We start from the raw sequence: 18,519 nt of genomic DNA, 5'->3' as shown, positions 1-18,519 counted from the left end.
CACCAAAGTGACAGGCTGCTGTGAGGAAAGTAATCTTCCTGGAATCAGGCAAATTTTGGTTTATTTCTAGCACCTTCCCACTATTTGTTAATTTCCTGACATCAGGAATTCTGATTGGGTCAGGCATGTAATTCCATGGTGGAAGCGAAGTCCTGCTCCACTGATGTAAAGGGATCCTCAGTTTCTGGGCCCTGCATCACTGTGGGGAGATCGTCAGAACCCATGTGTTCCACAAGTATTCCAGATCACAGGGAAAAAAATATATAATACATTTTAGTGTTCGCCCCGATAATGCTGGGAATGATACAAATGATGCATAATTAATGGCACTGCCTGTTATTTCAATAAAATGTACCTCTTAGGGTGCACAAGATCCAATTTCTATATGAGTTTGCTACAAATGATTATTTTATGGAGTCCATACTGCATTTATACACACATTTGCTTTTGAAAAAGGTTCTAGGCTAACACTGATTTGGACTTTAGTGTTCCTTCAGAATGGGATTTGTGCTTTGATCATATCCCAAACTAAAACTACCTCCATATTGTATAAGCCACAGTTTGTGTTACACAGATGTACATGTACCTAACTGCATATTAGTAAGAGAATCTCAAAATACCCACGTGTTAACACTCAACAGATTTGGCATGGCAACTAGCTATACATACTTTTTATTCACTCATGCACGCGATTCTAACAGCAACACTTTAATGAAACCTTGAGAACATGATTTGTTACTGATCGAGGCCAATTCACTGTTTATTGCTTACTATAAACATTAAGGTGTAATAAATTGTGTATACTCACCATCTTCCTCTGTAAACAAACAGGACAAACAAAGAAGAATAAAGAATTGGTTAATAAAAACATAAATAGTTTTAAATATTTTTCAGTTATAGGAGCATGGATTTCATGAGAAAGTGGCCTTGTGAATAAAATTATCACCCAGTACAGCACTAAGAGTGGAATGTCCCAGGATTGATCTCTGCTATGTGCTGAGTTCATTGCTCACAGCCAAGCAGCAACTGGGGTATGGCAATTGGCCTCAGTAGCTCTGGGCTAAGGAAGAGAAAAAATAGCTACTCTTCCTGCTCCTGACTCCTGTCCAGTAACCTGACCATGTGTGGATACTAGCTGATGACAGGATTTGCCTCAGTTCTGAAGTTCTCCACAGCTGAATAGCTCTTGACATTCGCTGCCTGGGCTCGCACGTGAAGATGGCTAATTGGGTGAGAAATGTGGACGACTGTCCATGGAACCGTATCCCAGCATGAGTCAACGCCTTCAGGATAGGAGGGGAAAAATTTGGGAATTAAACAGAAGAAATGTCTGGAAAAACTCTTCACTTCTAATAAACAGATATTACAATCAAGTAAATTGCATCAAAAAGCATCACTGTGTCAAAATCTATAATGAATTCCAGATTATAGAAGGGCAGAAAGTGGCAGAAGATTTAGAAGAGTGTTATAATAAATACAGAACTAGGTTAGATGTTAGGAGGTGGTTCTTTTCCCAGAGAATAGTGGACTTGTGGATCAGGCTGTAGGCTGATTAGCTGAATTCCTTCAAATGAGAGCTGGACCCGTTTCTGACTGGGGCGGAGATTGCCTCGTAGGAGGATTAATCAGGGCCAGAGTGCTCCCCTGCACTAGGTCTGATCACCTAAGTGGAGAGGAATTTTCCAGAACTTTTTCCCTAATTGGACTGTGTTCTTCGTTTTTGCACCTTTCCCAGTAGATTACATGGCTTCTGGATGGGGTGGGGATAGTATGTATTGTGATGCACTGAACTTCACAACTGTATGGGACAGGCTGGATGGAGCAGTAGGTCTTTTCATTTTTGGTATGTTATTACATTACTTGTGTGTAGCAGCACTGTGACAAATGATGCACATCTCTTCTCCCTCTAAACAACAAGTTTTACCAAATACTTTTTCACCAAGGCAGTGCCCTAACAGTGAACTCATTACAGATTCTCCATCTTTAAGCAATTCAGGCAGCTTTCCATCAGGCTGATTTACCTCTTGAATAGGATGGGGGTGCAAGTCTGATTCCTTAAATGGCAATATTAGTCAATTACATAGAAACTTAATTGTCTGCTCTGTCAAATTATGACATGGATTACTGTCTACACCTGATAATTCAAAAGTACTTTTTGCATGAAAAATTTGAATTATGCAACATAAATAACACAGCAAAGTGGGAATTTAATGCAAACAAAATTGAATTATCAGATAATATGAATTAAGAAAAGAATAAATTCGGAGCAATGGTGTTTTATGTAGAGTTACACCGTGAAACTAATTGCCATTGAATCCAAATTGTATTTATGGATTTTGTTTTCTGGTACCAGCTCCTGCTTTGTGGCATGGAATATCTGTCCTGAAGGATCCCTCACACAAGATCACAAGACTGAAATAAATGAAAAAGGCTGCTCAGCTCATTGAAGTTCATCGTTCAGGAAAAGCCTACAATGCCCATCACAGCACCAGCTGTTTCCTAAATGATTCCAGTTTTTTTTTTTGTCTCCATTTCCCTACCTGGAAGACAGATGTTAATCATTCATTGTGTGAAGAACTTCCTGCCAGTCCTAAATTTGCCTTTCACTAGTTTGATCCTGTGAGCCCGTATCCTACGCATCAAAGTTTACCCAAATGAAACAAAGAAAAATGCATTGCTGCCATTATGTTTTCTGATCCTGGTTACGATGTAGTAATTCCTGCTGGAAAGTGTACATGTGTAGTGCACTTTTGGTTTAGGATAGGATCAGACTTGGCTGCCTTGCCAACCCTTCCACAATTAAATAGCCTCTCCGCCCCTAATGCCCAGACTTACACATGCAGGATGGCCACTTGGGGAAGATACTGGAGGACTCGAAGTAAAAGATGGGCAAAAGTTCTGGATTTTTATTGCTCCTCTGAAAGACTCTCATTAATAATGTGAACATGTAATTAAAAAAAACTGCATTTTTCTGTACAGTTGGTAGTGTTATTTTATTTAGATGGATACTGTATTAAGTAAGTGCAGATGTTTGGAGCACCAGTGTACTATGCCATGGGCTCTTGGGAGCAGTGGATTCATACCATGGTTCCTCAGAACCTCCTGAGCTTCCAGTTTCAGCTGTGTCACTGAGCAGAAATGACAAGCAGAAACCTGGATGAGGGAAAATCAAAGGAAGAATGATATCGTGCAACTTTCCAGCACTTCTTAGCCAGTTTCAGACTAGATGGTCCACACGAACCTCATCCCATCCTTGTTCATCTAACCTTATCAGCATATTCCTTTCTTCCTCGTGTGCTTATCTTGCTCCCCCTTAAATCCATCTATGCTGTTCGCAACAACTGCTCCTTGTGGTAACAAGTTCTACATTGTTGCCACTCTTTGGGTTGAGAAGTTCCTCCTGAATTCCCTATTGGATTTATGGGTGACTATCCTATATTTATGGACCCGAGTTTTGGTCTCCCCCCATAAGTGGAAACATCTTCTCTACGTCTACCCTATCAACCCCTTTCAGAATCTTGAAGACCTCTATCAGGTCACCCCTCAGCTGCCTTTTTTCAAATGAAGAGCCCCAGCCTGTTCAGCCTTCCCTAATAAGTATATCCTTTCTGGTATCATCCCTTTGAATCTTTTTAGCACCCTCTCCATCTTCATTCTCTGTACATAAAGAGCTGAGCAGTTTGTGAAATAAAGTACAAGCAGTTCAACTTCCCCCCCCCCCCCCAGCAGGAAGCGGAGGAGGCCTTGAAGGGCTGCACTTAATTTGAAATGTTTACTTCAGCCCTTTGAATACAAGTTATACAGGCACAGCATAAGCAGTCACTTTAATGAAGTAATAATGGACACTGCAGAATATTTGATGCTGCATTAGGGAACGACAAATTAAACAGGGCACGAAGCTCAAAGGAATGCTTGAGGACTCATTAAAACATATAGGACACTGGGAGTGTTCATGATTAACACATAATCTGTACAGATTTATCATTAATCTCTCTGAAATGATGTTGCTAACAACTAGCATGTTACAGCTTTTTATCTCCAGTTACTCTCTTTGCAAACCTGAACACAGGCTTTCTCTACCTACGAGTGCCTGCTGTTCCAGCCAATCTAATCATTCAGCCCGACTAATCCACTTGCTAATATGTGATAATATTTTGATAAGAAGTGATACGCAATTAAATATGATGGCAAAATGGAATTGTAAAAGATGCATTAGTTAAATGCTTGCATTTTAGTGCAGTGGAGCCTCCATTATTCACACTCTGCTGGAATTTACATGGGACAAAGCCTTGCTTGAGACACGGGCTAGTTGCATAGCCGCAAGGACAGTTCAAGCTCCTTCAAAATCCTAAGTAAATTCCTCTTCCCCTCCCCAGCAGCAGTCTCATTGGGCTGGATATTAACTCGGAGGTTGGGGAAGGAGCTGCTTTGAGGTCAGGAAAGCCGGAAGAACGAGTTTCTCGCAGGTCCTGCCGAATTTAACAGGACTTGATTCGCATTTTGAGTGTCCGCTTCTCGGACACAGCCAGCCAGATTGAAAGGCTGGCTAGCTGTCGGGCGGGTGTACCTTCGGCACCAGGCTGCAGCCGGGGAGCGGAGAGTAGGTAAGGAGAGTCCTTCCCCTTTAATCGCTCAGCATATTTCACTCCAGTGACTAAACGGGGTACATTGCCAAGGAATGTAGTTTTACCTGCTGTCGCTCCTCATTGGGAAGCTAGATTAATACTTCCCAGGTCCTGCACTCTGGTGTGATTTTAACTTCAAAGGCAGTTCACCTTCCTTCAAAATCCTAATTGAATTCCTCTTATTCTCCCAGCAGCATCACAATGTCCAAACCTTTTCCAAATGGTCAAGTCATCAGAGTCTACTGAAAGTTAACATGCAGGTACAGCAAGCAATTAAGAAAGCAAATGATATGTTGGCCTTCATTACAAGAGGATTTGAGTACAAGAGTAAAGACAACACTGCAATTATATCAATAGGCAGTCCCTCGAAAAGAGGATGACTTGCTTCCACTCTAAAAAAAGGATGAGTTCACAGGTGTATCAATGAAGGACCTAATATTCCAGATCCTGAACTACATCCTGAAGGGTGGAAGATGTCTGTGCGTGGATTTTTTAAAAAAAAACATGGGGTGGCCATTGCACACCGGCCATCACACGGGCTTGACAAAGCTAGGTCTTGGTCCAGTGGCAAGGATTAACCAAGACTATTGGAGACCTGCTCTACTGCACGGACCTAGTGCACACACATATCACATCGTGGGCTGACCAGTGCTGCCCCTGGGCCCTCGCCTCTTCTAGCCCCGAACTCACGCTTCTCCTGGGCCCCGATCATGTCCCTCTACAGTCTTGCGCCACTCCTTCACCCAGATCTCACCGCTCCTGCTGTACCTGCCCACGTTCCAATCACCGACCTGGACCTTGATGACATCACTCTGCGCTGCTGTCATCAAGCTCCTGCACCAGCTCGTGCTGCTTCAAGTAATATGCCTCCACGCTGCTGCCGAGGCCGTTCGCCGCTCCTTTTACAACCCTGACCTGCCGCTGGTGTTCTCATGCAGGTCGGGGCCTCCATGCTGCTCCTGAGGCCGCTCGTTTTATGGCCAGATATATAGGGCCCTGGTGAGACCACACCTGGACTACTGGGTACAGTTTTGGTCTCCTTACCTAAGGAAGGATATACTTGCCATAGAGGAGTGCAACAAAGGTTTACCAGACTGATTCCTGGGATGGGGGGGGATTGTCCTATAAGGAGGGATTGAGTAGACGAGGCCTATATTCTCTTGAGTTTAGAAGAATGAGAGGTGATCTCATTGAAACATACAAAATTCTTACATAACTTGACATGAGGATGTTTCCTCTGGCTGGGGAGTCTAGAACCAGGGGTCACAGTCTCAGAATAGGGGGTCGGCCAGTTAGGACTGAGTTGCGGAGAAATGTCTTCACTCAGAGGATGGTGAATCTTCGGAATTCTCTACCCCAGTGGGTTGTGGAGGCTCAGTCATTGAGTATATTCAAGACAGAGATTGATAGATTTTTGGATATTAAGGGAATCAAGGGATATGGGGATAGTGCAGGCAAGTGGAGTTGAGACAGAAGATCAGCCATGATCTCATTGAATGGTAGAGCAGGCACGCGGGCCGAATGACCTACTTCTGCTCCTAATTCTTATGTTCTTGCCAATCAGCACAATCACTGAACCACAACTATTTTAAAATGACTGAAATGATATGCTGCTGTATGCTGTGTGTGCTTTTTTTGTAACAGGATATGAATTAGGTTCTAATTATCATGCATTGCTCTTGCCAAACAAATATAAATAGAACGTATGGATTATGAAATGTAATTACTTTCTCTCCATTAGCTGTGACATACAAGTCATTATTATCATATTTGCTGATTGTGTTTATAACAGGTTATATTAAATGGTATTGAACACTAGAGTAGGAAGACATTGATGCTGACTTGAGGTTTTGCACTTAAATACACTGAGGTATCATAGTGCTAAATTTAATTATGCTCAACCATACATATAATTTCTGAGTTATCTGAGACAAATATGACAGAAGCTATTTTTTGATTTTCCTGGTTTTTAGAAGTCAAGAGACAGTTATCTTTTAAGTCTTGCTTTGAGAAAAGAGAGAGAGAGTGGGAGAACAATTGGCACATAATGGCTCCCAGTCCAGCAATGCCTCAGTTTTAAAATTCTCATCCTGGTTTTCAAATCCCTCCATGGCCTCACCCCTCCCTATCTCCATAACCTCCTCCAGCCCTACAATCCTTCAAGATCGCTGCACACCTCCAATTCTGGCCTCCTGTGCATCGCTGGTTTTAATCACTCTACCATTGGCGGCCGGGCCTTCAGCTGCCTAGGCCCCAAGCTCTGGAATTCCCTCCCAAAACCTCTTCACCTCTCTACCGTTCCTCGTTTAAATTGCCCCTTAAAACCCAACACTTTGACCAAGCTATTGGTCATCTGTGCTGATCTCTTTATGTGGCAAATATTGTTCGGTAACAATCTTGTGAGGCACCTTGGGACATTTTACTACTTTAAAAAGGTGTGATACAAATGCAACCTGTTGTTGTTATTATAGGGGAATGTAGTTTGTGACACCTAATGGGCAGCTGTAGTCTTCTGGGAAACTTAGGAAGTCAAAGATGAATTTCCCTGTTTTTGTCTCTCTCGGGCGGTAGCATTACTGGAGATTGAGTGTTCAGTGTCCATCTATTGGCAGGGCAACATAATGGGCCTAACATTCTTTTCTCCTCCTACTTGTCACTTGTTTCTATGTGCTATAATTGTATCTATTACTGGGGACTTTAGCCCAATCTGCATTTGCAATCCTCTGGGGTTTTTTTGTAGAGTGTATTTTCTTGTGTTTATTTTGATGGGCACATTCTAGATCAATCACAGCAATCCAATGCCTTGTAATGCCAAACTTTCCCAACCACATAGTTCCACACAATAATTACAAGCTCCAGGCTGAGCCTAGTGCAACAAGTGCATAATGATCTGAGGAGCCTGAAGCGTTGTATGAAAATAAAAGTGAAGTAACTTACTCTTTGGTCGCGATTCCTTCGCCATCGACTCACTCTTCGGGCGTTCCATTATCTCAGCAACTCTATCATTGTACCTGGCTTTGTCCGTGTGGAGAACTTTGTACGTCTGTGTAAACACAATCCAACATTAATTAGCTATTCTGAAAAATAACAAAATAATGTGTGAATTTTCCCATAATTCTACACCCAATTAAAACGGTCATTAATTTTTCAGACTTTTCGGGTTTTCTCATTCCATACACTACTCTCTGCCTGGAAGGCCAGAAAGACAATCTGCACCTGGATCCTTTCCAGTGTTGCTCTGTAACTGGCCACTCAGACGATCAAAAGAATGTCTTAAAGTCAACAATCTCCAAATTTACCTTCCCTTTCACTGGGGAACAGCTCATCCCCACTCAACAGCCAAACTGCAATATGAAGCTTGGTGCAGAGGGAATCTCGACTGCGAATCCCCATCCCACAGCTCCAGGGAGAGGGACTGCATATTGTTCAAAGTAGAAGATTTTTGTGTTTTTATTTCAGATTCCAGCTTCTGCAGTATTTGGCTTTTAGATTAAACTGATTATCTGTGGGAATGTGTTTAATTAAACTGGCTCTTACGTAAAGACTTCCGCCTACAAACACTGCACCGATCATCAGAGCATACAACGTGTTCTCGCTTGAGGAGCCTGGAAGACCACCAGAAGACATCTGGCGGATGGATGCTGCAAAGTAATGCAAAAGGTCATTAGTGCGAGATACAGGAACTTGGATATGGTCACTGCTAGCAACACTGATGGGATAATTTAGCTGAAAATGGTTTAGAAGAGATGATTAACTCTGACAACAAAGCTCGGCCACCTTATGTATCTATTAATATTTTCCCAACCAACTGTTACGTTGTATAATATAGTTAAACCAGCTTTATAATATCTCTAATAACCCATAGATTGGAGCATGTTATGAGGCACTAACAGAGGGATTGAGATCATAATAAGTGGGATTAGGCTGGATTGCTCTTAGTCGGCCGGTGCAGACATGGGCCAAAATGGCCTCCTTCCATGCTGTAAATTTCTATGATTTTATCTCAAAACTGAGATTCACTAATTCTTGAAGTACATTCCAGTCCATTATTCTTTAATGTACAATAGTCAGATAGAGTCCAGTAAGTCAGCTTTATTTGATTTGCAGCAAGTGTTCTTTTCCTCAGCCATTGGTATCATGGTGGGCAGCAATGGACAGCAGACACCTGTGCTTGAATCACAAAATCTGCATGAATATGTTTTATTTCAGTACATGCTACAGAGCACTAGCATTCCTTGCCTGTAATAAAACACGTTATTTAGTTAATAGGGACCATACTTAAGAGCATATTTTACAATCCTAGCCAAAAGGCCGCTGTGACTGACTAGCACGGAAGACTGTGCAAGCCAGAACAGTGGGAAACTGGGCTCACTGGATGTTGCAAATTTAGCTCATGAATGTCACCTAAACAAGCTTGTTGTACCACTGGTGGATTGTGCATAGATTATGATAACATGGGGGGGAGGGGGGAGGGGGGTGGGGCGAGGAACTGCACAAGCAAGCAGCCCTTAAAGGACTTCTGCTCAAAGCTAAAGTCATTTGTTTTAATACTTCTGTCTTTCTTTCAAAAACCTCTCCAATGCCTATTTCTTCACCACTTCCCTTAACTCTTTAAACTCATTAAAAGGTGTCCAGCTAAAGTGAATGCCTTCAGGGCATAAGGGGAGGAAACTTAAGAACCAGGGGCAAAATGTTCAAAAGGGAGGAAAAGTCCACCAAATCTTCTCTAACATACAATAATCTATCGATATAAAAGTCATGTATCTGTCACACCTCAAGTGTGACTTCACACTTAAAAGGTGTTGCACTTTGTTATAGATGCAAAACAATCTTTTTTTAAAATTACAAAAAAAAAAGAGATACCAGTCATTTTCTGCTGAGTTTTCGGACGTTGATAACCTGGCCTTTCACAGAGGACAGAAACCAAGATTTACACACAGCTGCCAATCTATAGAACCATCCCTCAGCAAGTATGCTGCAATTGTCTACAGGATGTATCTACTTAGACCACTTGCCCACAAGAAGTACCTCAACAGTGGCCTTAATGGTACAGGACAAATTGTACAAAGCTCCATCTTAGCAGCTGAATTTCGCAGCCATGTTCCAGACCCCAGACTATTTATGATAGAGACCACAGAAGACTGGATAGTCTCGATTAAAGATGCATTGTTAATGGCTCCCTCACTACAGAAAAACCATATATAGCATCCTCTTCCTAACACATATGGCAGAAATTTCCATTAGGATTCTCATGATCAGCCACTGTAACATCAGCAGAAGATCTGCAAAAATCTCAGATAAACGACATCAGGAGAAGCCCCATGAAAATTCCACCTGATTGTGTTGTGTTCGGGAACAGTGAAAGGGAGGACAACCCATAACGGTCTATGTGTATTTGTACTGATGTTGCTGGAACAATTCCTTATTTTAACAGCAATAGAAGCTACACTCTCACTACCTACATTTGGCCACATTGCACCACCTCACTTATCTGCTTGCGTTCAGGCTGAATCAGAACTGCAAGGGAGCCGACCGATTGTTTTGAATAGAATACGGAGCTGGGAGTAGATGTGACATGTGGTCCACCTGGAACAGCCCTAAATGTCTCAACTCTTAAAAATTCAAGAAGAATGCAGCTTCACATGAACCGGACTTCCCTGTTTAATTGAAGTCTGAATATAATTCTAGTTGTTTATCTTCAATAACTCAAGACTAAATTGTGAGGAATGGTCCACATGGTATAAGGTCTAACCAGAGATCAGAATAGGGTCCAAAATTGGACAGCTTGCGGGATGGGATCATGGCTCGAGTTCTGATATTTACTTTGCTGCTGGTGAAAACGAATTGAATACTTTCATAATGAGACATAGAAACATGATGGAAATAATGGGTCTCTATTTTAAGCACAGTTTCGAGATTTTCAGACAGCCCTCTCTAATTTGGACAGGTCTGTCCAAAATCAGACAGTTGCAGAGTGAAATTTGGACTTCCATGTCTGTGAGACTGTTGGAAATAACAGTCCAAAGGTTAAGGTTAAATCATGCCTCCAGTATTGAGACCGTTCCCACCACACCCCCCACCCAGATGATTGAAACATACCTGCAATGTGCTAAGTAAGCTGGTGAAGGTTCATATAAATACCTCACTGATTGTACTTTTAAGATTAGTATATCTCAAGTTTGGGTAGAATGTAACTGCTTTACACATAGAAGTTCACTGTTATTTTACATCATCATCATCATAGGCGGTCCCTCGAACGGGGATGACTTGCTTCCACACCAAAAAGGAATTAGTTCACAGATGTTTCAATGAAGGACCCAATATTACAGTCCTGAACTCCATTTGAAGATGCCTGTGCGTGGATTTTTTTAAAAACGTGTGATGGCTGATACAGAGCTAGGCCTTTATCCAGTGGCAAGGGTTAACCAGGATGACTGGAGACCTGCTCTGCTGCACAGACCTAGTGCGCACACATACCGCAGTGTGGGCTGGCCCATGCTGCCCCGGGCCCTCGGCTCTTCTGGGCCCCGTACTCTCATTTGCCGCACCTCTGCCACAATCGCTGGAGCGTGGGCAGGAACATCGGCGGGACCCAAGTACAGCAGAGGAGTGGGAAGGTCGGGGCGGATTAGCGGTGAGTGATCGTGGCGGAGGTTTGGCGAATGTTTGGTGCAGAGGTGCGATGAGAGATCGTGGCGGAGGTGCGGCGAATATTTTGTGGTGGAGGAGAGGCAAGAGATGATGGTAGAAATGTGGCGAGTGTTTGTGGTGGAGGAGTGGCGAGAGATCGTGGCGAAGGTTTGTGGCAGAGGAGCAGTGAGAGATCGTGTTATTTTACATGCTATCGCCAGCCACTGAACTTATTCTGAGAATAATTTGAAACTAATCCTTAGACCCAATGTAGCTCTCCCAATAGTTCGGCAGCTAGGTGTACTGCGCAGTGTGGAATTCAGCCATGCAGACTAGAGAAGTGATTGATTCAACACTCAATTTGTGTTGAATTAATTGACCTCAACTGGAGCAGCAATAGGACTCAGGAGTATTAAAATTGGACTCATTGTCCCCGGGCTAGGGAGGGGAAAATAAATCAGCCAAAGGTCCAGCTACTAATATAGAAACAGAAAATGCTAGAAATGCTTAGTGTGTGGGGCCCTGGATGGTGGGAAGGGAGGTGCTGCATCTCTTGTGCTTGCAAGGGAAGGTGCCGTGAGCAAGAGAGGGGGGTGATTGAAGAGTGAACCAGGGTGTCGCTGAGGGAACGGTCCCTTCGCGCTACTGAAAGGGGAGGGGACGGGAGGGGAGGGGAGGAGATGTGTTTGGTTGTGGCATCAAGCTGGAGGTGGCGGAAATGGAGGAGGATGATCTATTGAATATAGAGGCTGGTGGGGTGGAAGGTAAGGAGAATGGGAACCCTATCATGGTCCAGCTACTAATCATTATCCAGTGAGAAAGCATGCATCTCTGGCCATCAGACATCCCTGGGGTTCAACTTAGTTGTGATACCTCAAATGGAAGGCAACTGGCATTCGAGGAACTGCACCCACCTTGAGTATTGGCCTTCAGGAAACAAGAGAAGATAACTAGAAATAAAAAGAATTACACCCAATGACAAGTTGAATTTTAATGATGAACTTATCGAGTGAGACAAAGAGGGAATAAATGGAGAAAACAGAATGGAATTCCTAAAATGTCTATAGCACTCCTTCAGCAAACAGTAGGTTAGTAAAACGAAAGAAAGACTTGTATTTCGTGACCTTGGTACATCCCAAAGCACTTTACAGCCATTGAAGTACAATCACTATTGTAATGTAGGAAACACAGCAGCCAATTTATGCACAGCAAGGTCTCAAACAGCTATGTGATAATCAACCAGATAATGTGTGCAACTGATGTTGGTATAGAGATAAATATTGGCCAGGATGCTGGGGAGAAATTCCCTTCCCTTCTCTGAAATGGTGCCATGGGATATATAACAATCGACCTAAAAAGGACAAACAGGGTCTCTGTTTAATGTCCCTTCTGAAAGACAGCACAGCACTCCCTCAGTATTGCATTGAGATATCAGCCTAGATTTTGTGTTCAAGTCTCTAGCGTAGGGCTTGAACCAACAACCTTTTGACTCAGAGGCAAGAGTGCTACTAACTGAGCCACATCTAACACGACTAGTCGGCCTATAAACAGAGGCGTTGCTAGATTTGCTTATGAGTACTGAAATAAATCCAGTAAGTTAACTAAATGTGGATAAGCATTTTTGAAGTAGCGACTACAATATATGATAAAATCCAACTAGAAAAAGAGAAAAAGATCAGTACAAAAACTAGAACACAACATGGGATTAGAGCAGATTTTAGAAAAATAATGAGCGAGCTTGCTGAGTTGAGGTGGAAGGAGAAATTGGCATACGTGACTGAAGAGTGATTAGTCGGGTGTTTTAAAAAAGATTCCAAAGGTGTATGGGGTGAACCTTAAAGGTCGCACCTCTGTATGCTAGACAATCGCACTCAGAAGGGTGGGTTTACTAATGTCGACTCACCCAGCGCTCACTGAATTTGGGGGATCCACGACTAGGCAGGTGGTTGTGAGCCTGTTGGATGAACTGGTAATGTGTAGTGTGATTGCTAAATCTTTTGCTCATAAACCAACTAGTTCTTAAAAGCAATGTGTTGCTATGAATTCTTAAGCAAAGAACCCATGAAGCAAATACATTACAGTCCCTGGTACCAAAGCACAGAACCAAGTGTCTTCGGCACAAGTCAGACCAAAGATGGGCTGCAACTTGGGAGGACTATTGACTACGGTAACTATTCTTATGTTATTGAAAAGTGTTTGGTATCTTAAAAATGATTATAGACACAAAAGTTACACTTGTTGCACTGCTTTGAAATCTTTGCAGACAAATGGGAACATTGGAACAGGAACAGGCCATTCAGCCCCTCAAGTGTATTCTATTTACCTGCCTTTGTTGCATCGTCCTTGATATCGTTACCTAACAAAAATCTATCCAACTCAGTCTTGAACATTTCAATTGTCCCAGTATCTACAGCCTTTTGGGGAAGAGTTTCAAATTTCCATTACCCTTTGTGTGAAAAATTGGTCCCGATTTCACTCCTAAATTGCCATAGCTCTAATTTTAAGATTGTTCCGGATTCCCCCACCTGAGGAAATAGTTTCTCTGTATCTACCCTTTATCATTTTAAAAGATGTCAATTGGTACATTGTATAGTTTTGACTAGAATGCATGCTTGTGTTTTATATAAATGACCATTTTTACAGTTTGCTTTTTGTGTGACTGTATATTTTGGTTGCATAGATTTGTGGGTTTGCAGGGACCTGCTGTCAGGTCCTTGTACAACCTTGGGTTTTGGATTGGCACAGATAATTAATACTGTACTTTCATATTTCTACTTAGTTCACAATAAATGTTTTAGTTCTGAAAGCCTGTTCATTTATTCAACTGAAATTGCAATATTAAATATTGAAGAAAGTCGAGTTGTGCTTCTTTGGTTATTTTTTATTGAAAATTTACCAGAAATTACATCAGAGTATTCACTGTAACATTGCTATATTTAATTTTTTTGGGAAAGGTTATTTTAGGGAACTATTCTGTCATTTGGCTTTTTATATTAAAATGAAGATTATGAAGAAATGCAAAAGGTTACTTTAATATTGTTTAAAGTGAATATATATAAGTGGTTAACTTATTTCTGTCGTCCAAACATATGAGACTGGCTTCCATTGATCCTTTAAGAGGCAATCCAGTTTTGTTTTAAATTCTGATCGATATTCTTCACTTTCAGTTATAGTTCCAGAAAGTTGCTAACCTGTGCAACTTGAATGAAAGCACTAAAGACCTTGGTACTAAAAAGAGGTGCATCAGAATGTGTAGTTTTCACAAATTAAGATTGTTAGCAAATAATCTCTAAAAAAGGATGATATTCTTAAAAAATTATCCCAACGCAACTAAATCTAAAATATAAGTGTGAAATCATGCAGCTTTGTTAGTAGAACCTTTTATTCAACACTATTAATGCTACTTGTCCTGGAATTTTACTTCGTGGGAGCAACCCGGAAGTTAAACCCGAAAATGCGCCCATTCAGCCGATAAAGTTACACTCAGATTTCCTGCCAATCTCATTAGAATATGCCAGAATGTAAAATATAGAATCAGAGAATCATAGAATGGTTACAGTACAGAAGAAAACAATTCGGCCCATCGAGCCCGCGCCAGCCCTCTGCAATAGCACGTCAGCTAGTCCCACTCGCCCCCCTTTGCAAGTAGCCCAGCAAATTTTTTTCTTTCAGGTATTTACCCAACTCCCTTTTGAAAGCAGTGATTGAGTCTACCTCCACCACCCTGTCAGGCAATGCATTCCAGATCCTAACCACTCACTGTGTAAAAATTTTTCCCCTTATGTCGCTTTGGTTCTTTTGCCATTCACCTTAAATCTGTGTTCTCGACCCTTCTACCAATGGGAACAGTTTCTCTCTATCTACTTTGTCGAGACCCCTCATGATTTTGAGCACCTCTATCAAATTTCCTCTCAATCTTCTCTGCTCGAAGGAGAACAACCCCAGCTTTTCCAGTCGATCCACATAGCTGAAGTCCCTCATCCCTGGAATCATTCTCGTGAATCTTTTCTGCACCCTCTCTAAAGCCTTCACATCCTTCCTAAAGTGCGGTGCCCAGAATTGGACACAATACTCCAGTTGAGGCCGAATCAGTGTTTTATACAGATTCATCATAATTTCCAAGCTTTTGTACTCTTATACCTCTATTCATGAAGCCCAGGATCCCATAAGCTTTTTTTAAACTGCTTTCTCAACCTGCCCTGCCACCTTCAACAATTTGTTCACATATACCCCTTGGTCTCTCTGTTCATGCACCCACTTTAGGTCTGTACCCTTCAGTTTATATTTCCTCTTCTCATTCTTTCTACCAAAATATATAATTTCACATGTTTCTACATTAAATTTAATATGCCATGTGTCTGCCCATTTCACCAGCCTATGTATGTCCCCTTGAAGTCTATCACCTCCTCACTGTTCACTTTAATTGAGCATAAATCAGCATAAATAATCAACGCCCAAGGAAAGCGCCAAGCTCACACGATATATTTTGTCTTTAAGCATGTGAATTAAAATTTTAATTCATTCAACCATCATTCATGCACATCAGGCATAGCATGTTTAAGAATCTGGAATCAGGGAAGCTTTTCAATTTTTAATGTGATTTATAGTTATGCCATAAAAATCCATTGAAAGAACAGAATATACAATTCAGATCTCAGGTGATGATACATTTTTTCTTAAACTTTCAGATTTCTGCAATAAAACACCAGAAAATGACTGTTTCCTGCTGTGCCTGAAAATCTGATCATAATTTGAAGAGAGCCTGTGAGGAGGCAGGAAACCCGCATATAAGGCTGTGTAACTTGGGGCGGGCCATTATTATGGGCAGAGGGATGATAGATGATCATAAAAACATAAAGGGGATTTGGGTGTATTGTACCTCCACTATCTTTTAGGCAGCTTTGCACCTCTCTGGGCCCAAATAGGCAGGAAACTCCTGGCCCTTTTTGTTTTGTTGGACTGAAAGAACACACCTTCAACCCCAGTTCTTCAAATCCCATATACAAAGCAACGATGCTCAGCACCGATCTCAAAGAAAGCTGCCCACAAAGATCTAGTGATCTCTGTGGCATCTATTTCATCTCTTCCGACCTTTGTTTGAATCTGGTGCCAAATCAAGCAAATCTCTAGCGTCCATCAAGCTGGCTAAGCAGCCAATCACATTGAATAATTCTCACAGACAGCAAACCAGGAAGTAAAATGTACAGATTCAAATTTATTTTTTTATAAATTTTTTACAGAGAGCAAAAGATTGGGACATTTACATAGGATTAAGGTAGAAGCTGAAATATCATAAACAAACTTTAAAAACAGTATATTACTTTAAAAACTAGTAATTCGTAATCATATTAATGAAAAAATGACATTCCACAAATATAAAATTAGTTTTTCAGGGTCAGAATGGTTGTTCAGCAGTCAAAACGCTGTTAGAACCCCAGTTACACCTCTTTCAACAAGGCTGAACTTTTTCAGGCTGCGAGAGGGGGTTTAACAGGGATATTCTAGCAAAATAGAGGACGTTTTCAATCCTTACATGTAATTTCACTGATTGCCGGCTCTGGGAAATGTCACAGCGCAACTTGTGGCGCAGCAATAACTGACCGCAACTTCAGTATTTCCATGTATATCTGAAACCGACCGGAACGTCAGAGGAGTAATGACGGCGAACGCTGGCAGTTTCGCCGGCATTATCACCGCAAAATCCGGGGCCATGTGCTTCTTTTGAGCTAGTTAGGCGAGATCATATTGGGCTAATTTTGGGCTAGTCGTTGGTTGCCTTTGGGCGACAAAGGTATTTTAATTTCTGGCAACCGGCATTCAGGGTGAAAGAGCAACAAAATCTCGCACACAGTCCCGCTCTCTAAAATACATACAGTATTGTACAACGACCTGGACGGTCTATTTATCCACTTCTCTCCATTTTACCAATTAATCAAACATTTGCAAGACCGGGCATTAAACTTACGGGAACATTCATTCATTCATTCAAACACGACGCGAATCTGAGCAATTTCGAGACGCCCGGATGAGATTTGTTAATTCTTCCATGCAAAACTTTAGATCAACCTTGCACGGCGATTTTAAACCCGGTTGTTAGGGGTGGGTAGGGAGTGTGCTTTCTGATCGAGCTGATTCAGCAAAGCATCGCGCAGTGCTTGGGGCTAATTGGTTTCATAACAAGATCCAAAACACACACACGTTTACACGAGTGGGTGTGGATCCACTTGCATCTGCTCTTACATAAAACCAGCAGCGGATATTAAAAACCCGTCTGCTTCTCTGTTTCTCCAAAAAGCCATTTCCTGTTGTGAATAAGGATCAGCCTTTGGAATGGAGTGAGTGACCTTGGGGTCTCTTTTTGTAGGACAGCGAGTTCAATTGCAGCTTTACTGACCCAACAGACGGTGTTTCCCCCACCTTCCCCACAAAAGCATAACTTCTGAATCTTTAAAACATAACAGTCCATCGCAAATCGTTGAAATGCTTATATTTTGCACGAATTGTTATGATACAATTATTATTTATTTTACTTGAAACCGAATCCCTACGTGTGATTCAGCAGCAATGACTGCATCATCTCTGGGACTCTGCTAGCTCCTTTATTGTATAACTATTATTTTTTTTAAATAAATCTATTCTTTCACAGGGACTCGGAGAAGCGCCTGCGCCCCTCTATGCAACACTCACCGTTTCTGTACACGTTCCCGATTAATCGTGAGGAGGACGAGATCCTCGCCAAGGGCACCAGGTCGCGCCAGGCGGCCCTGCAGAAATACATTGTGGCCCGCTTGACACCGCAAGTCAATCGCGGCGGCGAATGGTGCGGAGGAGAGCTGCAGCACTCGGTGCTGTCCGGACTTCAGCGGAGATCCTGTCTCTGCCCGCTCCAACCACTCGCAGCGTCACGTCAACCGCAAGCGTGAAGTGTGCAGGCAGCATGGCCCAGAGGTCACTCCTGTCGTGTGGAGACAGTGTTAACTCGCCGCGAAAAAAAAGCCTGAATAATTATCAAACAGCCAACCAAACAGCGGCTTTCCCAAGCTGCAGCTCCTGTGTGCTGGAATCAAATCAGCTGTTTATTGGCACACACTGTTTGCCAAACTGCACAGTGCAACAAATTGTATTGATATTGCGCCTTTAACCTAGTAAAACGCCCCAATGCACTTCACAGGAAAAGCGTTGTCAATCAACATGTGACACAGTTACATAAGGAGATATTAGGGCAAATGACCAAAAGCTTGGTCAAAGAGGTAGGTTTTAAGGA

At 42.1% G+C, this 18,519-nt stretch overlaps 1 protein-coding gene across 1 annotated transcript in view; it reads right to left on the bottom strand.

The window, feature by feature from the left end:
- LOC139248560 (protein MGARP-like) overlaps nucleotides 1–18,228 on the bottom strand; it is a 59,409-nt gene extending 41,181 nt beyond the window's left edge. Inside the window, exons 1-4 of the mRNA XM_070872154.1 lie at nucleotides 17,943–18,228; nucleotides 8,163–8,266; nucleotides 7,563–7,668; nucleotides 809–817 (exon numbers count right to left, since the gene is read on the bottom strand). Of these exons, the coding sequence (XP_070728255.1) occupies nucleotides 809–817; nucleotides 7,563–7,668; nucleotides 8,163–8,266; nucleotides 17,943–18,033 (310 nt within the window). The 5' untranslated portion in view covers nucleotides 18,034–18,228. The remainder of the gene's footprint in view (nucleotides 1–808; nucleotides 818–7,562; nucleotides 7,669–8,162; nucleotides 8,267–17,942) is intronic.
- Between the last annotated feature and the right edge of the window lie 291 nt (nucleotides 18,229–18,519).

Source organism: Pristiophorus japonicus, chromosome 2 (genome assembly GCF_044704955.1).
Source record: "Pristiophorus japonicus isolate sPriJap1 chromosome 2, sPriJap1.hap1, whole genome shotgun sequence".
Lineage (NCBI taxonomy): Eukaryota > Metazoa > Chordata > Chondrichthyes > Pristiophoridae > Pristiophorus > Pristiophorus japonicus.
This window is presented reverse-complemented; position numbering and strand designations above follow the sequence as displayed.